Source organism: Nomascus leucogenys, chromosome 6 (assembly GCF_006542625.1).
Source record: "Nomascus leucogenys isolate Asia chromosome 6, Asia_NLE_v1, whole genome shotgun sequence".
NCBI lineage: Eukaryota > Metazoa > Chordata > Mammalia > Primates > Hylobatidae > Nomascus > Nomascus leucogenys.
Window position 1 is genome coordinate 73,627,784 of NC_044386.1, and position 24,682 is coordinate 73,652,465.

General features: G+C 40.4%; 2 protein-coding genes across 8 annotated transcripts in view; one reads left to right on the forward strand and one right to left on the reverse strand.

Annotated features, from left to right (window-relative positions):
* UBE3A (ubiquitin protein ligase E3A) overlaps positions 1–12,099 on the reverse strand; it is a 102,344-nt gene extending 90,245 nt beyond the window's left edge. For 5 of the 7 annotated variants that reach the window (XM_030814431.1, XM_030814432.1, XM_030814428.1 and 2 more), the window contains exon 1: positions 11,508–12,043. The gene's annotated coding sequence lies outside the window, so the exon portion shown is untranslated. Of the gene's footprint in view, positions 1–11,507 lie in introns of all 7 variants that reach the window. The other 2 variants (XM_003277154.4, XM_030814424.1) reach the window with 2 other exon arrangements.
* Positions 11,089–24,682, forward strand: part of LOC115835565 (WAS/WASL-interacting protein family member 2-like) — a 70,446-nt gene continuing 56,852 nt past the window's right edge. The window contains exon 1 of the mRNA XM_030815119.1: positions 11,089–11,845. Coding sequence (XP_030670979.1) covers positions 11,089–11,845 — 757 coding nt within the window. The remainder of the gene's footprint in view (positions 11,846–24,682) is intronic.

Sequence of the window (24,682 nt, forward strand, 5' to 3'; positions counted from 1 at the left end):
CCCACCTCAGCCTCCCGAGCTGGGCTAATTTTATTTTTCACAGGGATAAGGTCTCACTTTGTTGCCCAGGCTGGTCTCCAATTCCTGGCCTCAGGTGATTCTCTCACCTCTGCCTTACATTTCCTTTTGAGCTGTTATTATCAACTGGAGTAACATTTCTAGTTGGGGGAAAAAAGAACTGATCCTTATCAATCTGTAGATGAACACTTATGCATTCAGCACTTACAAATAACTGAATGTGGGCATGAAACAAAGAATGACAGATGATAAACATTTACTATTCTCAAAATAAATTATCTAATCTCAGGTGAGATAAACACGACTCAGAATTCAATTAACAGTATAATATAAAGAAGCCCCAAACCAATGAGTGCAAAAAGAAAGACTCTCAAGGAAGACTTCCCTGAGTAATATTTAGGTTGAGCCCTATAAGACAGAAGGAAGATGGATAACTCAAGAAACTAAAAGCAGCCTGTATGGTAAGATGGCACTGACCAAAGGGGAGTGTACAGGAAGGTAAGGCTCAGAAAGTAGACAGAATCCTATCAAAGAAAAATTTTAAATAGAAAGCACTCTTCTATTTCAAAATAACTGTTATTTGTTCACAATAATACAAAGGAATTATAAACTATTAAAACTAACAAACCAACGTGGGCAACATAGCAAGACCCCATCTCTACAAAAAAAAAAAAAAAAAAAAAAAAGCCCCACAAAACTTAGCAGGGCCTGGAGGTGCCTGCCTGCAGTCCCAGCTACTTGGGAGGCTGAGACAAGACTATCGCTTGAGGCCAGGGGGTTCAAGGATGCAGGGAGCTATGATCATGGCACTGCACTCCAGCCTGGGGAAGAGAGGGAGACCCTGTCTCCTGGGAAAAAAACAACAAAAAAAAAAGGTGGGTGGGTGGGGTGGGGAGAATTCAATAAATTAGGATGAACAGACTTTAAAATGTAGTTTATACACACAATGGAATACTACTCAGCTATAAAAATAAGAATAAAACCCTATAATTTGCAGGAACATGGATGGAACAAGAAGCCATTATGTTAAGTGAAATAAGCCAAACACAGAAAGACAAATACCACATGTTCTCACTCATACATGGGCTAAAAAAGTATATCTCAAGAAGATAAGCGTAGACTGGTGGTTACTAGCAGCCAAAGTGGGGAGTGAGAGGACAAAGGCAGAAGAATATAATTGTATTTACTATTGCTGAGCTGTACACTTAAAAAACTGTACACTAAAAAAATCATTAAAAATGAACTGTACACTTAAAAAAGATGGTAAATTATGTATGTATATTTAACCTCAATAAAAATTCAATATTCAATAATTAATGCTGGAACGACTAGCTTTTCATATTTAAAATAAAAAATCCTAACTCCCTTCAGATGAACCTAAATGCAAATGACAAAGAGTAACAAAAAATCCTCAACTATTAGCAGACAATATAAAAAGAGGATTTCTTTTTTTTTTTTTTTTTTTTTGAGACGGAGTCTCGCTCTGTCACCCAGGCTGGAGTGCAGTGGCGCAGTCTCGGCTCACTGCAAGCTCCGCCTCCCGGGTTCACGCCATTCTCCTGCCTCAGCCTCTCCGAGTAGCTGGGACTACAGGCGCCCGCCACCACGCCCGGCTAATTTTTTTTTGTATTTTTAGTAGAGACAGGGTTTCACCATGGTCTCGATCTCCTGACCTCGTGATCTGCCAAAAAGAGGATTTCTTAAACAAAAAGCACAAATCATAAAGAAAAAGACATGATTTTTACATCAAAAATTAAGACTCATACTACCAAAGAATACTACAATGGGCAGGATTTTATATTTTATTTTTATTCTGGTAAGTTTATTTGGCTGCACTGTAAAGTAAGAAGGTTGGATGAAATGATCTTCATGGTCCTTTTCAACATAAACGTTGTATGATAGTGTGCCTTTCCTTTAAAAACATTTATTTTTGAGATATTTAAAACATACAGAAAATAATAAATTTCCTATCCTTTTACCTACCATTCAGAATAATCAAACAACTGTAAATTAAAATAAGATAGCATTTCACATGCCTCAAATTAGTAACTAGTTTAAAATCTGACAATCCCAAGTATGGGTGAGGATGCTAGAAATGCCCACATAATGCTGATAAAGTATACATGGGCATATCCATTTAAGAAAAGAATTTACCAATATCTAGTAACCAGCAATTTCACTTCTACGGTTTTTCCCAAAACACCTGCACATACACTCATGTAAAAATAAACACTGTAGCATTATTTATAATAGCAAAAACAAAACAACTCAAAATATCCATCAGTAGTGGGATACATACATTTTATCTATGCATAAAATGAAGTGCCATACAGCAGTGAAACTGAATAAACTACATCTACATGCATCAACCTATACACCTCAAAAACCTGATACTGAGTTTAAAAAAACAAGCTATTGAAAGACAGTGTTATACATATCTGTAAAAATTTAATACAAAAATCAACACCACATATCACTTAGATACATGTACAAATGTATAGTAAAAGTATAAAACAAGGATGTGAAATATACTTAATCTCAAGACAGTTGTTACTTTGTGTAGAGAGGAGTAACAGGACTTGAACAGTTGGGGTTGTTAAGAGTGATTATGTAACTGCATCCTTTCCCCCAAGGGATAAAAATGGACATAATTTATATTTATAGGTGGTGGATAAATGGGCACTTGCTCTGTCATTTTCTGGATGTTTTAAAAATTTTACAATTAAAACATATACACTTATTTTAAAAACAAACAAAAGACATATTAACATATAATGTCCAAGCTGATAATTACCTTGGAAGATCATCTAATATAAACCTCCCTACTTCACTAAAAAAAATTAGAAAAGATATCAGAATAAAAATACGATACAGGCTGGACGCAGTGGCTCATGTCCATAATCCTAGCACTTTGGGAGGCCAAGGCAGGGGGATCACTTGAGTCCAGGAGCCAAGACCAGGCTGAGTAATATAGTGAAACTTCATCTCTACAAAAACAAACAAACTTTTTTTTAAGAATGTAATAGGGTTTGTGTGGTGGCTCATGCCTGTAATCCCAGTACTTTCGGAGGTTGAGGCGGGCAGATCACCTGAGGTTAGGAGTTCGAAACCACCCTGGCCAACCTGGTGAAACCCTGTATCTAATAAAAATACAAAAATTAGCCAGGCGTGGTGGTGCACACCTGTAGTCCCTGCTACTCAGGAGGCTGAGGCAGGAGAATCACTTGAACCCAGGAGGTGGAGGCTGCAGTGAGCCGAGACTGCACCACTGCACACCAGCCTGGGCAACAGTGTGAGACTCCATCTCAGGAGAAAAAAAAAAAATATATATATATATATATAATATATATAAAATACATATAAAATACATATAATAACATATAATATAAGATTGTACCAGGGCAATTTTGGACAGATACTAGGTTACTAGGTTATCCGAAACAGTACTTTGGGGAATTAGATCTTGACCATTTAAGAGAGAGATTAGCCCCAATTTCTCAAAATCTGGCACTGACTAGCAATATGGACAATGTGTGCACCACCCTCGCTCCGCCTCCCCTCCTAGGAATGCCATGTCAAATTTAGCACAGGCATAGGCAGTAAAACTGACCCCTAGTTCTGCCTATCACTATTTAAAATTACTTTGAGTGTTGAGGACTGTCCCCACAGCAGATATCTAAAAGTAGGCCTGAAAGAACTAGAAAGTAGTTCATGCATCCAGCAGTTACAAATGCCTAAAACTGTACATGAAAAAACAAAACAAATAAAAAAAATGAACTGAGAGCAAACATTTACTGTTCTCTTATAATCTTCAATCCAGGATTTAAGAAATTATTTAGTATCAGTTGAGATATGTGACCAACCCATTCTCCAGCTGAGATCCATCTATTTTTAAATTCACTCCCCCAGCCTTTCATTCAGCCTAAAAGAGGGAATAAGAATGGGAAGGTGGGGAGGACTTATCCCATACTGAGTTAAATAAGACCACAAGATCTTTTCATTTTTACAATATTTGAAATACAGTATACTGAGCAATAAATTTAAAGAAATATGCATGATTTGAAACGCAGAAATCTTGATTTATGTGTATGAAAGACCAAAATTAGCTCAGTTCGTCTAATACACTACACCTAAGTGTTTTTCGATACTATAGTCAACTTTTCAGAAATATTCCCATTCTGTGAAGCAGGATGTATTCCTACCTTAATTACCAAACTTTATCCATGTAACTTCCTTTCTCCCACTCTGTTCTTTAAACATGTTCAACATGTTACAGAGAGGGCAAAATGTATTAAAAAAGGGAATGAGAATGAAGCAGCTTAAGTAACTAGGAAAACTTTACACTTCTTAGAAACTGAATTTGGATGATCTTAAACAGCATATTTTCTTTTCTTTTCTTTTTTTTTTTTTTTGAGATGAAATCTTGCTTGCCCAGGCTGGAGTGCAATGGCGTGATCTGAGCTCACTGCAACCTCTACCTCCCAGGTTCAAGCGATTCTCGTGCCTCAGCCTCCCAAGTAGCTGGGATTACAGACGTGCACCACCATGCCTAGCTAATTTTTGTATTTTTAGTAGAGACAGGGTTTCACCATGTTGGCCAGGCTGGTCTCGAACTCCCGACCTCAGGTGATCCATGTGCCTCGGCCTCCCAAAGTGCTGGGATTACAGGCGTGAGCCAAGGCGCCCAGCCTAAACAGCATATTTTCAATCACCAACACACAACATGACCGCTGACTTCAGAAAACTAGGAAAGAAAAATGTTACCCAATTAATCTTTGTGTGAAATAGGATTTATCCATTAGTATACACATCACATATAATAGGTGCACAAAAGATTTTTTCAATTCCCAAAACAAAAACTTAAATATTTAGCAAAGATAATATAAATATCCTTATTTATGGCACATTGTAAGATTATCAATATTGGTGCATATAACCACAGACACACAATAAATAGAATTCTTAGGAAAAATGTATTAAGACAATTAACAAGCTGGAAATAACCCATATTTCCCCTTATGACCCATTAGCTTTATATAGAAAACACTGCTGTGCATTTCATCCTTTGCTTTCTAAAGAACAGCATTATGGTTCACATCTGTTAAGAGACAAAAAAGTATTTGTTGGAAGTATGAAAGGAAGAAATTCCTGTACTGTTACGTGCAGTGCTAAAGGAATCATCTGAGAAGAAAATAAAGGACATGAGTTTAACATGAGCTTTAAAGAGGAACAAGAGTGCAAGAAAGTGACAAAATGTGACATATGTCCATAGTGAATACATGGTGCTTTATTGTTTTCAGTACTTGTATATTTAATTAGGAGGTGGAAGGACTCACAATTTATTCTGCATCACGAAGATTATAAAAATATATGAGTTGGGGTGTTGGCTACAGTACACAAACGCAATTCTAAGACTACTTATTAACAGAAGCTTGAAATGGATAAGCCATCCCTTCCGATTTCATTACATGAAAAGAATCTGTGTAGAAGTATAGCAATGGTAGCATCTTCATTCAGCCCACAGCTATGTAATTTGTATGTAAGAGTGCTTGTCTTAAATATGAAAAGGAACATCCTGAATTGCCGAAAGTATATACAACGGCACACATCCAGAACTAGAAAAGAGCTACCAAGCCTGCATGCTACGAAGACATGGGTCAAAAAATTTTTCTCATGTTTGGTTTCTATAACTAAAATCTGTGCTAGACTAACCTCAACTGATCCTGAGGAGATGAACTTCTGGAACACACTGAACTGTTAAGAGTCACAGCATTAGACTCTACACTGTTCAGCCAACAGTTTTAAGAAAAATTTTATCCTACTTGTATGAGTGTTCAGGGCTCATATACTACCTCTATGCTCTTATTTGAAACACAGATGCAGACCTTAATAAATAAAGTCTTACATCAGACTCTCTTCTATAATTCACATGTGATTCCTTACACGAGATTCCTGTTCAGATTTCCTGAAAATGAACTACAGGAATAATCTTATCCAATATGATTCTATGTCCCCTAAAAATATCTTTTCTTTTCAGGTCAATCTTATGATTCACTTGCCATCGATCAGATTAACGCAACAGGCCTGGTACGGCAAATTACAAAAGATATTTGACTTTTGATTAATACACTGAATAATGTGTCACAAACTATTAAGATCTATTGTCCATGTGAAATGGAGTTCACATATTTAAAATGAATTCACACACTAAAAACTCCCCAAAACAATGTTTCTAAAAAGTTTTTTTTTTTTTGAGAGGGAGTCTCACTCTGTCGCCAGGCAGTAGCGTGATCTTGGCTCACTGCAACCTCCGCCTCCTGGATTCAAGCGTTTCCCCCGCCTCAGCCTCCTGAGTAGCTGGGACTACAGACGTGCGGCACCACGTCCGGCTAATTTTTTTTTTTTTGTATTTTAGTAGAGATGGGGTTTCACCATGTTGGCCAGGATGGTCTCGATCTCCTGACCTTGTGATCCGCTCACCTCAGCTTCCCAAAGTGCTGGGATGACAGGCGTGAGCCACGCACTTGGCCTCTAAAAAGCTTCTTAACCTACATTTTCAAGAATGATCACATTTGAAAAGCATACTCTTTTAAAACAAAGCAACTATCACCTTCATTTGACAGAAGAAGGAACAAAGGCTTCAAAAGCTAAATAATCTGCTCATGACCATTATGAAGCTAGTTAAAACAACCTCAAGACCAAAAGACAGTGCTCCTTCCTCCATTTCAATGACTCTGACGCACTTAAAATTTTATAAATAATTTTTAGGGATATCAGTCATAAGGCTTAGAATCAAATAGTAACGACTCATGTACAAAGACCAGTATTTTTTAAGAATGCTCAGCTGGGCATGGTAGCTCACACCTGTAATCCCAGCACTTTGGGAGGCCAAGCGGCTTGAGGCCAGGAGTTTGAAACCAACCTGAACACGGCAAGACCCCATCTCCACAAAAAAATAAAAAAATAAAAAAATTAGCCAGGCATGGTGGCATATGCTAATCCCACCTATTCAGGAGGGTGAGATGGGAGGATCACTCAAGCCCGAGACCGCAATGAATTATGACAGCACCACTGCACTCCAACTTGGGCAACACAGCGAGACCCTGTCTCTAAACAAATAAATAAAAGTAAAATAAACAAAAAGAAAATGCTAACTTTATTTCACTCTCAGATAGGCCTAATAATTAATAAGCTTCTTTTTGAATTATTATCCATAATGGCATTTACCTGTTATAGATAACTCAGATCAAAGCACTATTAAGCAACATTTTTGATAGCAAATGAAAACAAAAGCTGGCAAAGAAACTGTGTATTAGTAAGTCATTTCATTAAAAAAAAGGACTTGGCCAGGTATTGTGGCTCATGCCTGTAATCCCAACACACTGGGAAGCTGAAGTAAAAGCCAAGGAGTTCAACACTAGCCTGGGCAACACAGTGAGACCCCCATCTCTACAAAACAAAAATTTTTAATATTATCTTTTTACAAAGGACTTAATTATATGGCATCTTTAAGTATTTCAAACATTTCATGTTCGGATTATGGAATGTTTCTAGAAGAATTAACACTATTTCTATTTAAGGTAATTTTACATCATTTCCTTTATTAGAAGAAATAACAGATCTGCGGATGGCATTTTGTGAAGGCTGCCTTCTATTAATAGTGTACAAAACACTCATATGTCTCCAAAAAGGTGGGTGAGTAATCACAAAGCAAGTGTTAACTATTCATCCCAAAAGGTAGGACAGAACATGTGCCAATGTGTGCAGAGTCCTGAACTAAAGACTTAGACTCTGGTTCTGACACCTGGGTGACTTTAAGAAAATCATTTTAAAGTTTTGCACTCCAATTTCCTCATGTATAAAATGACTGAAGCAGCTGACCTCATAGACAATCCTACTCAGGTAGCATCTATCTATGTATTGCCAGAAGACAGAATAATAATCATGCCCCCCAAAATGAGAGTATTTGAAGACAACTGCCGGAGTAAAAATTTTAAATTCTATATACATACATACACACACACACACACACACACAAATACTAATACACTACGTGCCAGATACTGGGGTGGTGGGCTGGGACCAAGGCATGAAGTAATGCATGTGCCAGAGGGATGAACTTTTTAAAAGGAGTAAAAAAGTAAATCTTTAGAGTAGCAGCTGGTGAGTAGGAGGTATTGAGTCCATAGAACTGCTCTTAGATTGGAAGGACACGGGAGAATGAAGTTCCGTTATGTGATAGGGTTTTACACGCACACACACACACACAGACACACACCACATAAATGTGAGAAAGTCACTCAACTATAAGCATTCAAAAAAGACAGACATCTTTCTTGTCTTTGTGGCTCCTGTACTTAGCTCAGCTCATAGAAGCCACAGGAGGAACCTAATAAATGTTAGTTGATCATTTACTGATTTACCAATAACTAATTCATGCCTGCTCTAGTGCTGTGGTCTGAATATGTCTCCCAAAATTCATGTTGAAAGCCTAACCTCCAAGGTGATAGTATTAAGAGGTGGGGCTTTTGGGAGGCTTTGCCGTCATTAATGGAATTAATGCCTCTATAAAAGAGGCCCTATAGAGCCCCGTCTACTCTTCTACTACATGAGGTAATGGTGAAAAGACAGCTAGCTGTCTATGAACAAGGGAAGTGGGCCCTCACTAAGATGTCAAATTTGTCGGTACCTTGATCTTGGACTTCTCAGCCCCCAGAACCGTGAGAAATAAACTTCTGTTGCTTATAAGCCACACTGTCTGTGGTGTTTTGTAATAGCATCCAGAACAGACTAAGACATCTAGTAACACATTCTCTGGTAAACACTAGGAATTCCTTGCCTTAAAGAGTTCATAGCTAACGAGAAAAGAAAGAAACGATATAAAGGATAACACACTGTAGTCCACTATATACAAGGTGCTTCTAGACCATTCAGAAAAACTGGATAGGAAGATTTCTAAGGTAATACTTATTGAGTGCCTACGTGTTAGGCATTTTACATACTTTAAGGCTCACAACTCTGGGGAAGTTTCACCAACCCATTTTACAGATAACAAAACTGTGACTTACCAAGATTAATAAGGCCAGAATTAAAAGTAGGGTCTAATTCCAAAGATATTACCACTATACATACCAAGATGTCTTGTTACATTTTATCCTTACATTTGGCAGTGAGGGGAAAACTCAAAAACCAGTCAAAAAACTTTTGTCCTGAACCAACATAAAAAGAGCACCTAAGACTTCATCCAGTATTTTACTGAAAGATCACTTCTAAAAGTCTGTCTTCACCCCGATCTAAAAATTAGAAAACTAATTTTCTTTCAGCAGCTGCATATGTACATAATGTAGTGTTTCTACATTTAGACCTATACAATTATAGGTCTAAACAAAATATGTGTAACATGACTAGAGAACATAACTAGCAGTCATTTAGGAAAATGGACATTTGGAAACATCACTTCAAGAGCTTGGGATGAAAAATTTTGCTATGACCTATAAATCTGGATCATTCCACCGACTGACACTGAGAGAAACAGTGTATTACCACGGTTTACACAGTAAATTTTTTTGGAGGGGAGAGGGAGGATATTGAAATAGAAATGATCTAAAGTTTAAGAAATACAACTGATTAAATGTTACATGTCAAAGACACTGCAGGTACCCAATAAATCCTGTTAAATGGACTACACATGTGGGATGAGAACACGTTTTCCCCACACCTCTGACTAGTATGTACCTTTCTTAGGAAGTTATTTTTTCAGCCATGAAAAACAAGGGCAGAATTTAGGACAGATAAAACATAAGTAGCTTATAAATCCTCTGAAAGGAAATCAAAACACAGTATTTTGTATCTCTGTACAAAGTTAAGCTCCTCAGGGACAGGGGCAATGTCCAGAGGATGGTGAGCATACTACTTAGCAAACTAATGCAGGTTAATAAATATTGACACAGTAAGACTTGCATAGTTTACATTCTAATTTTGTAAAGATTATGAGTTACCTCTTCATATTCTGTTCTTGTATTTCTTCTATGTATATTAGAAATACACAAACATTGCAAATTATTTCTTGAAGCTATTTCCTTTTTTATTTTTTGGTCAAGTCTATTAGTGTTTCTTAAAAGGGCTTCTGGTCATCCTTAGGGCTTATCAGTAGCATCATTAATATTGTATTCATTTCACTAAAAATGTGGTAAGTAGCTTAGATTTAAAAACAGGATCTAATTTCAAAGCTATTTCCACTATACACACCAAGATAAAACTTTCTTATCTCTCCTAAATTCTAAATTTTACATGACTTACCAAATCACCTCTTAAGTAAGAGTACTTACTGATCAGAAGTGTGAGACAAACACCTTATCCCACTTGTCCAATTTATTCAACAAAATTGATTGGGTACCTTTGTGTCTCTAACAGGTAACTTTCAACAGTTGTATTTCTTAAACTTTAGGTCGTCTCCCAAAATAATCTGTAATAATTTGCTGCTTCTCTCAATATTGCAGGCAGTGAAATGATCCAAAATTACGGGTCATATCTACATTCCTTCATGATTGAGGTTAACTATGCACTGTAAACCCCATATGCTATTAGTTTACATTTTCAACAGCACCCTCGCCACTTAAAAATCTCAAACAGATTTTGTACTGTTACTAATTTAGCACATCCATAAAAAGTCATTAAAAAAATTTAGACGCTAAATTCTCTTTCAAGGTTGCCAAGCTTCACCAGTGTCTGTATTAAAATTATTTTTAAAATGTTACGGACTAAGGCATTTGGTACATTCAATTCTACCTTTACCAACAAAAGCCTTTACCACCAAGATGAGGAAAGCATCCTTTTCATTTTCTACACTGAAAAGGGGGGGGGAAGGCCAACTGCTTGCATGCAGGTCTGCACATAACACAGCAGTCTCTGGCAAAGCCAATAACTCACGTTCAACTTCAGAAATCCTGGTGGCCGGCAACACAGAGTAATCTGTGCGCACAACCCTTGGGCTTGACATACCACTTCATCCGCCCTCCCTTCCCATCAATCCACCCCCAAGACCCCAACCCACCAAGTACACGGCTAAATATGTCTTCCCCAAGAGAGCCAGAAACCTCGAAAACGCCGAGAAAGAGCTCCCCTTTGAAGGAAAGGGCCTGCCCTTCCCTGCCGGGGGCCCCGGCTGGCTCGACAATCCTGGCTCCTTGGAGGCCCAAATCTCGACGCCTCGCACGTCCCGCCCCGCCCCGGGCCCGCTCGCGTCCCCTCGGGCGACAAAACCCTCCCGCCGGCGCTCAGCCAGGACTGACAGTTACGGCTGCAGCAGCCGCGGCCACCAGGGGCCTACTTCTGGCACCAGCCCCTTCGGACTACGCGCCCCCAAACACTCGCCTCGGCGGCGGGGGGCGGGGAAGGGGGGTGTCGACCTCGCCACAGCGGGCCCCGAAGGCCGGCCGAGTGACGGAGGGGAGCCAGCGCCGCCTGGCGCAGGCCGCGGCAACACTGACCTGTCGTCGCCCCCGCGCCTGGGCTGCGGCGGCCGCCTCACTGGTCGTAGTCGCCCTCGCCCGCCGCCTCCGCCCGCCACCGCCTCGTTCTCTTTCGCTGCCGCCACCGCCGGGGCTCATGCGGGACCCGCGCTTCCTTATCCGGAAAACGAGGCCGGGAAAGGGAGCGCCGGAGCCGCCGAAATCCCGGCGTTCGTCGCCAGCCGCCGCTGCCTATCCACACCGGGGGGCTGAGGGGCCCTCCTGCCAGGGGCTACAGGCCGCGAGCTATTCCGAGGAGGAGCCGAAGGAGGCGCCGCCGCCCGCAGCCGAGCGCGCCGGGTCGGCAGAGGTGAAGCGTAAGTAGGCGGCGGATGGCGGGCGCCCGCGCTGGCGGATGGCTACGCGGCGGAGGGTTGCGCGAGCGAGGGAAGCCTGGTGTGTCGGGTCCTGGCGAAGGGAAAAGGCCCTGTCGTCTCCTGTAGTCACCCCGAGCCCAGCGCCACCATCTTGGGAGACACACGGATCTCACGGCCGCGGCGCAAGACGGGAGGACTGGCTGGGCGGGCCGAGTATCCCGGCAGGCAGCGCGCGCCGCCCGGCCGGGCGAGGGCTCCAGGCCGGGACGCGGGGACGTGGGGCGGGGCCGAGACGCGCGGGAGGGCGCCGCGCTCCGCCCCTCCTTCCCTCGCCGGCCCCGCCTCCCTCCCGCTTGCCGTCGCCGCCGGCGCACGGGCCATTGGGAAGAGGAGGTGGCCCGCGGCCCCTCGGAGTCCCACCAGGCTCGGTAGCCATCTTGCAACTGGACAGAAAGGATAATCCCTCCTTTTAGTTTCTGCTGCCTGTGACCCAAAAGAATAAACCTGGGACTTCCAGAAGCCCTCTGGGCCCCCCCGCCCAGGAGGGTTGCAGAGCCCCTTGGTGTACCCAGCGGAGGAACGCCTCCCACTTTGTTGGAAGACGAATGGCTCCGGAAGTTAGCTGAAACCGCAGGAATAGCCCCCAGCCCCGAGGCGGGGCAGGTGCTTGCCGTTATTAGCTTTTCGACCCCAACCCTTTTCTATCTGGAGCTGCCTTTGTAGATGTTGCAGGGGTGCCCCGAGAGTGCAGGCCAGATTTTAGAGGACCAAGGTCATCTACTTAGGCCTCTTGCCAACACAGGATGTGTCAACTAGTTTACCAGAGACGAAGGTAAAGTCCCGTCTCCTGCAGTTGTTGACGTTCAGTAGGTTGTTGGTAAAGAAAAGTGGCTCCCTGGTTGACCCCTGCTGGATAGAGGCTAATTTTGATCCATATGACAGCTGAACCTAGTTAAAGCCATTAAAATTAAATCCATTTACAGTCATATTTGGTACCAGGGTCACCATTTTAAAAGGTGTGTGTGTGTGTGTGTGTGTGTATAGCTTTACAAACTTGCTAGCAAAGCCAAAAGAGTATCACTAACAATTCATAGTGTTACAACTTGCAACTTTGTTGATAAGCCCTTGAAGTACTATATGAGTACCCATGTCTAGTATTCAGATTTTTTATATCAACAGTCGTACATAGCAATGTATCTTTTTTAAATTTATTTTTATTTTTAAACTTAGAGATGGAGTCTTGCTATGTTAGGCCAGGCTGGTCTCGAGCTCTTGGCCTCAAGTGATCCTCCCACCTCGGCCTCCCAATGTTCTGGGACTACAGGCATGAGCCACAGTACTAGGCCAGCAGTGTATTTTTTAACTGTCAGTCTTGGAACATCTTTTTTATATAGCCAAGTGTGTGGGTGTGTGTGTGTATCCCGCTTCACAACTATAATCAACTATTGAAAAACCAACAATAAGCTAGAAGAATTTAAGTTATTCTAGGACAACTGATGATAAATGATAGTATTAAGCCATACTCGATTTTAAGATGTTTTAACTCAGCTCTTTACTCACTTTTCATTTCCTCTCATTACACATCCACATTTGGAAACTATTTGCTGTTATATTTCATGGAAAGGACTAGTAAGAATTATAATCTTTAAAAAAATTTATCTTTGCAAGTTTTCAAAATAGGCAACAAAGAATGTAAATCTTTAAGGGCTTTATTGTTGGACTAATTAAAGCATACCATTTCTACTATATCTATCATATGGAGATACTTACAGGTATTCTTCCTTTTAAGTAGAAATTGTCAATAAATTAAGTGTAATTTTATAATGGCCTGGTGTATCAAAGAGTGGCGGAAATCCCTGAGTTCCAAAAAGATTAAAGACCGAAGGGAAATAAGTCTGCTTTTAGCTAGATGTCAGAATGACTATTCATCGCTTTACTGAGATCAAGGAGGATCTTAATTCCTCCTGGAGAAATTACCTATATCCCTTTTAGTTCATTAATTTTAAATATGTATTCTTATATGTGACAGTATTAGACTTCTTTCAAGATCTCACTGTGCTTTTTGCTTTATCCATTTTCAAGTTTAGAAATGTTTGCTGATCAAACTTACCAACATAAATACTTTCAGGAATCCGTAAGATACTAGCAGTGTTCCACTTCCCTATACATAATCTGTTTATATGAAAAAAAATTTTTCCCATATCAGACCCATGTTTTTTTTTTTAGGTGTGTTTTTCCCAGAAAAACAACTTTGTATCTGCTAAGTGAACAGTGATTTCTTCAGACTTTTCTAGTCAAAATGAGACCCAGTAGTTTCTAATAATTTTCTCATTTCAGGTGTACAGTAAAAAGAGCAATTTAATTTTATAAACATCTGCATCAATGCCTTGAGCAAACTTTGAGCTAATGTTTACCCAGAACTATTTATGTGTCATACATTGGACTACTTGAACTACTATTTATGTGCCAGATCTTGGGAAACAATAAAAGATGAACAATCTCTATTCCTGCCCTCAAGAACTTGCAGTTCAAGAGGAAGTCACACCTGTAAGATTGGACACTTTTTCAGAGTAACCCAACACTTCATTGAGCATGGGGGGTACCTACTAATATGTATCTGCTAATACTAGCAAACTTTTTATTTTATTTTATTTTATTTTATTTTATTTTATTTTATTTTATTTTTTGAGACGGAGTCTCGCTCCGTCGCCCATGCTGGAGTGCAGTGGCGCAGTCTCGGCTCATTGCAAGCTCCACCTCCCGGGTTCATGCCATTCTCCTGCCTCAGCCTCATGAGTAGCTGGGACTACAGGTGCCCGCCACCACGCCCGGCTAATTTTTTGTATTTTTAGTAGAGACGGAGTTTCACCCTGTTAGCCAGGATGGGCTCGATCTCCTGACCTTGTGATCCGCCCGCCTCGGCCTCCCAAAGTGCTGGGATTACAGGCGTGAGCCACCACGCCCAGCCAACAAACTTTTTTTAAAGGAAACGTTTTGCCCCGAATTGCTGGTGAAGTTGTTTTTTGACAGAGCTGTTTTATTGCTGAAGATTTCTTATTGATGCCAGTCATAACAGATGAATCAAAATGCAAGAACAACTTTTTTTTACTACTCAGCATGCCTTAGGATCAGAAATAAGAGCATGAAAGAGACAAAATTCAGATATGGTGGGATAGAAGTCACTGTTGCTATTTTTAGGCTGCATCCAAATGTTACACACTCAACTTTTGAAAAACACTAAGCTTTCAATATATGAATAGCTCCCATTATTTAAGAAATACTGTTAAGCAAGCTTAGCTCCATGAAGAACACTGTCTGGCATATGATAAGTGCTCAGTAAATGTTAGTGCTTAGTAGTATTAGTATTATATGTATCATTATTTAGTACTGCACACATCAGGCATGAACTCCTACATACCCCCACCCTTATGCATACAGACCTGTCTAAATTTGCATTCTTTCTGACTTCGAGTCTTAAGATAGAAGCCATCCTTCTGTCCTTTCTACAGGTAATTTTTATTTCTTGAGGGAAGGGAGATTGACTCAAGACTCTTACTCCCGTAATCATTCCCGCTCCTGTTCATAAATTCTCCCTCTACTTTGTCCCTTCTATTTAGAAAAGCTGTCTATACTTGGATTGCTATTACCTTCCAAATTCCTCTTCAACTACAGAAATTTAGCAGCTCCCTCCATTTTACTATATACATTGCTTGTATCAATTTCAGTGTGGCATAATGGCCAAATTGAAAGGTTGCTTCTCAGTTTTCATAACGTCTGATCTCTCTGCAGCCTTTCACACTGCTGACCACTGCCTCCTGGAAACTGCTCCCTAGGTTCTGTCACCTTACATTCTCTGCTCTTCTGCCTTGTGTTAGGCCACTCTTTCTCAGGTCTGCTGTGCAGAATCCTCCCTCCACATTCTTGGTTCTCTTTGCCTACCATGTTATAATCTTTGACAGTACCATTTACGTATACTCTTCTATCACTTATTTCGGTCAGGAATCAAGTCTGAATCTTGAACACAGATCTCAGTCAGAAGCATCCGACACAGTATCTTCAACCCCTTATTGGAAACCTGTACTGGGTGTTCTACAGGTACCTCAAGCTCAACATGTTTAACATCAAACCCCTGAGTTTGTTCTGTTTTCCACCATGGACTGAGATGTGATAACAGTGCAAAGGAGCAGGTTTTGGGAGAACAAGCAGGAATTTAGTTTTGGTAATGTTAAATTTGAGATATCTGTTGGGTATCTGTTGTACAAACTGCTTCCTAGCTGACTTCTACGCATTCTGCTCTTTATCCATGATAATAGAACATCTAGCCAGACACTTGGTTGCCTATAATACACTCTTAAGTGTGGCCGTATCTCTTAAGTTCTGGCCAGTAGGATGTGAGGAGAAATTATGTATGCAACTTCCAGATCATTTTCTAAAAGAAATTGGGTGTCACTTGCCCTTTCTTTTGTCCTTTTCTGATGAATATATGTATTGAATAGTTGGGGTAGTAAACCATGTTGGAAGATGCTGTAGTTTGAATGATGGTGTCCCCTTCAAAATTCATATTGAAACTTAATCCCCATTGTGATGATACTAACAGCTGATGAAATCATGAGGGCCCTGCCTCATGGATGAATTAACACCTTGTAAAAGGACTGGAGGGAACTAGCTTAGGCCTTCTTTTGCTCTTCCATCCCTTTAGCCACACGAGGACACAGCATTCACCCCTTGCAGAGGATATAGCAATAAGGTCCCATCTTGGAAACAGCCGCCCTCACCAGACACTGAACCTGCTGGGGGTCTTGATCTTGTACTTCCCAGCCTTTAGAACTGTGAAAAAGTGTATTTCTGTTCTTCACAAATTTCCCAGTCTCGGGTATTTTGTTATACCACCATAAACAGACTAAGACACTGGGAAACATTCTAGGGATTGCAGAGCAACAAGGTGGGGCCCTGAGGACTTAATTGGGCAGGTCCTGTGTACGAGGTCAACTCTGATATAAGACAACTACTAACTTCTATGATCTCCCATGGTTATTCTAAATCCCTTTAACTGCAGCTGACCTTGTGTCTTAATATGCAAGCAAAGATATCAGGAGGCAGTTGGATGTGGAAGTCTAGAGTTAGAGGAGAATGAAACCAACTCATCTTACATTCTTTGACTTGATTGGTGACTCTACCATCTATGGCGGTCCCCAGTCAAAATAATGGTAGCAATCCTAGATTTCTTCCTTTCCCTCTCCTGGCAATTAAGAGGCAAAGTTGTATCTCTCTAAAGAATTGGCTTTAGAATTAGTGTAGCAAAGTGGCTGAGAGCACAGGCCCTCAACTTACTGGCAAGTGCAGAGATAGCAGGCAAGATTGTAAACCCCTTTCTGATTTAGTTTCCTCATCTATAAAATGGAGGTGTAGGGATTAAGTGTTAATATACATAAAGCTCCTAGAATAATGCTGGGCACATAGTACAACTCAACAAAGGCAGGCTTCCCCCCCTCCGGCCCATGCAAATCCCAGTTCTGCCAGTTACCAGAAATACAACCTTGAGTGCCTCAATTGATATCTGTTTCCTCTTTAGGAAAGTGGGAAAAAATAATAGTACCATCCTCATAGGACCATTGTAATCCTTCATTCATCCATTCAGTACATATTTATTGAATGGATATGTGCCAGCACTGTTCTCGGTGCTGAGAATACAGCAATGAACAAAAACAGTCTACCCTCATGGAGTTTGTGATCCATGGAGGAAGAAAACCAACACATATGTGTTATGTCAGAATATGATATGTTAAGGAGAAATACAAAGCAAGGCAAAGGGAATAGGGAATGCTACAGGAGTTCCGTCATGCCGAGTGGCCAGGGAAGGTCTTATTGAAAAGAATTCATTTAATCAGAGGCTTGACAGAAGTGAGGAATGAACTGTGGGAATATAAAGGAAAGAACCTTCTAGACAGAGGGGGCCCTGAAGCAGAAAGGTGCCTAAAGTCATCTATGAACAGTAGCAAGGCATTGTGGCTAGAGAGAGAAAGGAGGAGTTGAAGATGAGCTCAGAGAAGTCACAGTGGGTCACAGCCTGGAGGACTTTGTAGCTTTTCCTAAGAACTTAGGTATTTGTGCTGAATGAGGTGGGAAGCCTCTGGAAGGGTTTGAGAGAGTTATGACAAGATCTATAGAATAACTCTAGCTACTGTGTGGAGAATGGACAAAGATAGTGCATATGAGGTGTTTAGTGCCTGACACGTGGGAGGTGTTCAATAAATGGTAATAGGCAATATCATCATCATCACTATCATAACATCCATTTCCTTCTGTATATTTCCACTGCTACTACCTTAATTTAGACCCTTAGTGTTTAGACCCGTTGTGTTTCTAAACTAGACTGTAAGTTCCAGAAGGGTAAGATCATATTACCTCATTCACTATTTTAACCCCAACATTCAGAGAGTGCTGGTTCATATTATACTACTTTCCTGCCAAATGTCCTCATCACAGTATGTTTTCTTAAGAAACATGTGTTATCACCTTGCTGCCTTTCTTAACTCTATCAGTGGCTCACCATGGCCTTCTGAATAATGTCGAAACTCCAAAAACGGCCCATTGGATGTGGCCTCTGCCTCCATTCCAGCCCCATCTCCCACTTCCCACATGAATGTATTGCTTAGGCAGTACGTAAGCTTAAGAGTCATTTGGAGCTCTTTTGCATGCAGTTTATTCTACCTTTCAGACAAGTTCAAGCTCCTCCTCTGAGAAGCCTTTCAGATCTACTCAAGCAGGGTCATTGTTTATACCTCTGTGTGCCTTCTACATACTCGATGTATGTGCTTAGCACTTCTGTCTTCTCTTAAGCTTCTTGAGAGAGGAGAGCACCCTTGACTTCTTGTGTTCCCAGTATCTATCTCAATGGCTAAAACCTGGTAACTCCTCAAAAGAGGTTTGAATGAGTGAACCGGGCTTTGTGAGTGTAAAAGTTAAGAACTGAGACCAGCATGTCTAATAGAGGACCCCTTTACTGAGCTAACATGTAATAAAGTAGTGTATCTTTGAATGTTTCATTTTTCAGCTATGTCAAGTAGAGATACAAAGTGCAGTAGTGCCTGCTTATACAATTCAGTGGGAACAGAAAAATCAGGCAAATGAAATAAGTGTAAGAAATCTTAACTTCTTGTCAATTCCAATAAATATGCAACAATATTTTAATTAGAACCCTGGCATATGAAGTATAAAATTAAGATACTGAACAAGATGATCTATGAAGTCCTTCTAAAACTATGACTTTTTCAACCACCAGTTTCATGAATTGCCTCTATAGCCAAGACTACACAAGAAGTTACTGGAGCAAAAACCTGGAAGTCTATCAAATCATGCTTTGACCTTGGTCATCCCAATCTCTTTGTGCCTGTCTTAACCCAGCTGGAGAGTAGGTGGAAAAGGGAAGCATTTCATTGAACACCAGCTGCTGCTGCTGCTAATCTGAGCTGTTCTGAATAAAACAGTTCCACTTGAATCAATGAAGCAGCCTTAGAAATGTTTCTTTCTGACATGCGCATCATTTGAGTTGTTTGAAGTCATTCATACTACAATCCACATCTCTGATTCCATTTTAAATACATATCATACTGATTCCAACACAGACTCTAACAAAATGATTTTTAAATCTAAGGAAATGCATTGATTAAATTAAATCTTAGTATTAAAGATGGTACAGACATTCTACACTTATTGTTTTTCTTCAGAATCTCTCAACTGAAAAAACATCTGACTAGGGAAGAATCGTGAGTATCATTTATAATTGATACACTATTTTGTTTTAGTACTGCTTGAGGCCCACATACAGAACATAAAATTCTGTTATCAAAATGATAAATGTTACTATGTGGACTCTTTGGCATTGCTTCAAACAAAATTTTACACTTAAAGCTTGACTTTTTAAAATTGTTGATTTTACTTTATTTTGTAACATTAAATTAGCATACTACATATGGAAAGACCAAGATTTTTAAAGATAGTAATATAGATATCATTTATGACATACAAATTTTATATTGCTTCTTTTTTTAAGTTACTGCTAAGCATAGTACTGACTGCATCCATATTTCAGTACTTACCACAAAGTTCCTGAAAGGACAGTACATTTCTGCAGATTAAATTTGTACACTCATTAGGTGCCAGTTGTTTAAATATATCTCATTAATTCATACAACAGTCTTGGATATTATACACTTTATGGATTAGAAAATTGAGCTTAGAGTAAGTAAGCAACTTGCCCATGTCTTACAGCTAAAAACTAGTAGTGCTAGGATTTAAACCCACAGTTGTATGTGTGTGCGCTCTTATTGTAGCATGTTGCTTTCCTAGAAGACAAAAATTTCAAAAATATATTTCATTGAAATGTTTCCTCATTCAATAATCCCTTTTTTCATTGCTTCATAGCAATCTTATAATATTCTCAAATTATTACCCCAGCAGAAAACTCATTTTTTATACTGTCCATTCAAGACTGGGCATCTGGGAGTCCCAGCCATCTTCATCTGCCATCAATCCTTTCCAGCACTCTGTCCTGATTATGTGATACTGAGTCAGCTACTTAATTTATTTCAACCTCGATTTCTTCATTTGTAGAGGGGATAATATTGTGATGAGAAAAGAGATAACATGTTGCTAAGGACTTATTTTGTGCCTTAAGGACTTATTAATTATTGATTAAGCTCAATAAATGATGAATGAATGGACGAAGTTGTCTTAGTTTGTGTTTCTCCCAAAAACAGATCTTGAGACAATGATTTGAGTGCAAGTAATTTATTTGGGAGGTGATCCCTAGAAAAACTGGTAAGGAAGTAAGTGAGTTATGGAAGGGAGGAAACCAAAAAGGGTGTATTATCAATCAAGTGTCCACTTTGGGCAACTGGAATTTACTTATGTTGAAGAACTCTGGGAGCCAGTGTAGAACACACACTTCACAATTATCCTGCGAGTGTATAATGTTGTTATCCTCATCTGGCTGGCTTGCTGTGGTTGGGACACAGCAGCTCCAGCTGGTCAGAGAGAGCCCTAAGCAAGAAATGCAGGAGCTGGCAATTGAAACTAGGACTGGCGTACAATACAGTAGGAAGATCCAGGGCACCATTCGCATTTGCCACACAAATTAACGAACAAACGAGCCAAACTTGGTGAGTTGACTGCAATTCAGGTCTGGCCCGCATGATTGCAGGCTTAGAAACTGATTTAAGCCAGCCCACCAATCAAACTCACATTTAACAAACTCAAGAGATGGAATTATAAAATCAGAATGCCAGTTTATTGATGTAAATTGAAAAGTATCCATCAGAGGGACTGGAATGCTGGAAAGGACTGCTATGCAGGTGACCAGAGCATTTTTTCCCTGTAAGAAGACACACAGGGTCCCCACATAACAGAAGCTTCTTAGGAAGCTTGAAATCTAGACAAAGGGAAATGACAGAACAGGAATTGAAAGAACTGGACAGTTGATAACCTGATACATTCAACTTCTGTGAAGCATCATTGACAGGGGAATGAGAGTATGTTGAAGCTTTTGGGCAAATATCCGCTAGGAAGTTACAGCCAGCATTTCCTAGTCTGATTCTATCCAGTGTTTTCATTGATGACTAGCCCTTTTCTTTAGAAATGTCAGGCTTCCATTATATCTTGCAGGCCTGGAAGCCATTTCTCTTTTTTTTAAGTGACTTATAACAAACTGCTTTGGTCCATATGTGAATAAGCCAAAAGGTTAACACCCAAAGGCAATCATATTTTCCTTTTTTTCCGTGTTTCTGTGGTATTTCTCACTATGGGTGCCAAGTGTCACCAGTACTGTATTTTATTACCTGATTGTAATCTCCTCACATCTAGAAGTCTTTTTGTCTGAACTTCTTCATGCCTTTCAAACCTACTAAACCTACTATCTAGCTCTCAGTAACTTTTCTCCTATTTCTCTTTTTTTTTTCAATTTATTATATATATATATTTAAGTAGAGTTTAGGTTTTACTGTGTTACCCAGACTGGTCTTGAACTGGGCTCAAGCGATCCTCCCACTTCAGCCTCCTAAAGTGCTAAGATTATAGGCGTGAGCCCCACACCCAGCCTCCCAATTTTACCTTTATGTCAAACACTTCTCATATGAAACATGCCATAGTTTTTTGTACTTCCTTATTTCTTGGTCATTTTTTAAGCCTAAAGAAAAGTTTAGAGAATAGTATAATCAATACCCATATTTTCTTTAGCTAAATGTCCCAGTAGTTTATATCTGGCCATATTTGTTCTATCCATTTATCTGTTATCTCCAGCTATGGATCCATTTGGCATAAGTTACAGACTTTGTAACTCTTTATCCCAGCATGTTTTCCATAAGAACCAGGGCATTCCCATATATAACCATAAACCACACATAATTTAACCTTGTTCTGGGTTAGCAGAGACAACATCTTCCTTAGCAGGCCAGTTTTATGATATGGTCCTGGGAAATGTTCTCAGAAATGCAACCTAGAAGCTGTCTTTTCATCCCTTCTGATTAAACTGTGATATTTCCAAAATTTTTTTAAATAAATCTTTTCTTGCTGCACAGGAAAGGGTTAACTCAGCAGTCCTGGGTTGGTCAAACCCTGTAGGTTCCAAAAAAAGGCCTGCCTTGGCTGGGTGTGGTGGCTCACGCCTATAATCCCAGCACTTTGGGAGGCTGAGACAGGTGGAACACTAAATCAGGAGATTGAGACCATCCTGGCTAACACCGTGAAACCCCGTCTCTACTAAAAATACAAAAAATTAGCCGGGTGTGGTGGCGGGCACCTGTAGTCCCAGCTACTCGGGAGGCTGAGGCAGGAGAATGGCAGGAACCTGGGAGGCGGAGCTTGCAGTGAGCCGAGATCATGCCACTGCACTCCAGCCTGGGCAACAGAGCAAGACTCCATCTCAAAAAAAAAAAAAAAAAAAAGGGCCTGCCTTCAGGGTTGGTCCTTGACTAGCCCCTGACTAACTTCCGAGACGCTGAAATATTCTGCCTGATGAGAGTGTTTTATATACCTGAGGCTATGGGTCATGCTGTAGCAGTTTGACCAGATAAGTTCATCCTAACAAAGTGATTTATGGTAAATGCCTGTTTTTGGCTCAGGAGCCAGCAGGGAGAGGACAGGTTTGCGGTGGCTGGAATAGAAGTCACACAGGTACTATATGCCTATGTGACTGACCACTAATACCTGTGAAAACCCTGGACACCAAGGTGTGGGTTATATTCAAATAATGGCAAAACTTATGAAGTATTGCCACCCAGGAAGCTACTTCATATGTGTTACACATTATTGCGGAGACAATTAAGTGTATCTATCTCCATGTGACTCCAGCAGAGAAGATATCTGGAAGCTTGGACCTAGTTTCTCCTGGATTTCATCCCATGTACCTTTGCCCTTTGCTGATTTTAATCTGTATCCATTTGCTGTAATAAACTATAACCATGAGTGTAACAGCTTTTCTGAGTCCTGTGAGTCCTTCTGGCAAATACTTGAGCATAAGGATCATCTAGGATCATCTGACATGCCTGCCTAGACTAGTTACTATGGATTCTGTTGTCTCCAACCAACAAGTATTATTGATACAGAATTGATGACAAAAGATCCTTAAAGAAATAGAAATCTGGGACTAGTGTCTGAAATGGATTTGAAAACAGTAAGTATCTAAGTAGTGCTGGCAGTGGGACAGTGGTCCATGGCACACAGTGACCAAAACAGTTAAATGATCTTTTGTAGTCAGCTGGACTAAAGTAGCTTTTGAAGGAAAGACTTTGATTTAAGAGATTGTGGTTCAAGTCATTAAGAAGGCCATGTACAGTCTAATTTAGGAAGTGAAATCTTGCACAAAAGAACTAGAGTAGCAATCTGAATAGTTTGGCCTACAGGGATCTTTGACAGAGGCGAATTGGTCATGAAGTCCCAAGGACTGAAATAGGTAAGCAGTTTGCTGTGTCCTTTTAGATGAGTACAATTCTAGTTCTGAGTAAACCAAAGCTTGACTTAAGCCACCTCAATAGAGATTCACAGCCCCTTGCCAAATCCCAAACCTCAGTCAGTTCATAGACACAGACTCATGTGAATGAAGGAGAGTCTGGGTACAGCTGAGGATAACCCAACAAGTTCATGCTGTATATTTTCCTTCTAGCCCTCCTGAAGGAGCTACACGATCGTTCAGTAGAATAACTGTTCACCAAGGGAAAGGAAATATCCAGATATTTCAGGGATTTGGGGGCACTGTCACTGAGCTAACATGTAATAGTTCCTGGCGACCATAAAGACACTGTGGTCCTTCAAACCTGATGAGGGCTTGTGAACATCAGTTGACATCATTTCTCAATGGGTCCAGTAGGTCCATGAGCCATCCTGTTAATTCTTCAGATCCTGAATGTGAGTTGTAATAGACATACTTGTTATCTGACAAGATCCTCAGTTGTTCCACTGACCCATAACGAGGGACTCTCATGATATAAACCTATGAACTTAGTTCTCTATTTGAAAAAAATAAACCAAAAGCAATACCATGCCTCAAGGAGAATATTAGTGATTTAGTGCCACCACCTAAAATTGGGAAGACATAGGGCTGTTGATTTCTACTACCTCTCCCACTTAACCTGTTTGTTTGGCTTGTGCAAAAATCAGATGGATATTAGAGAATGACAGTGTGGATTATCGTAAGTCTAATCAGGTGGAGATTTCAATGGTAGCTGCTGTTCTTTTCTTTTGTTGAATGCTATCAACTCACAGACTGAAGACTGGTGAATCTTAGGTAGAGTAAAAGAAAACCCCACTGAAGCACACCACAGTCAGACTGCTGAAAACCAAAGA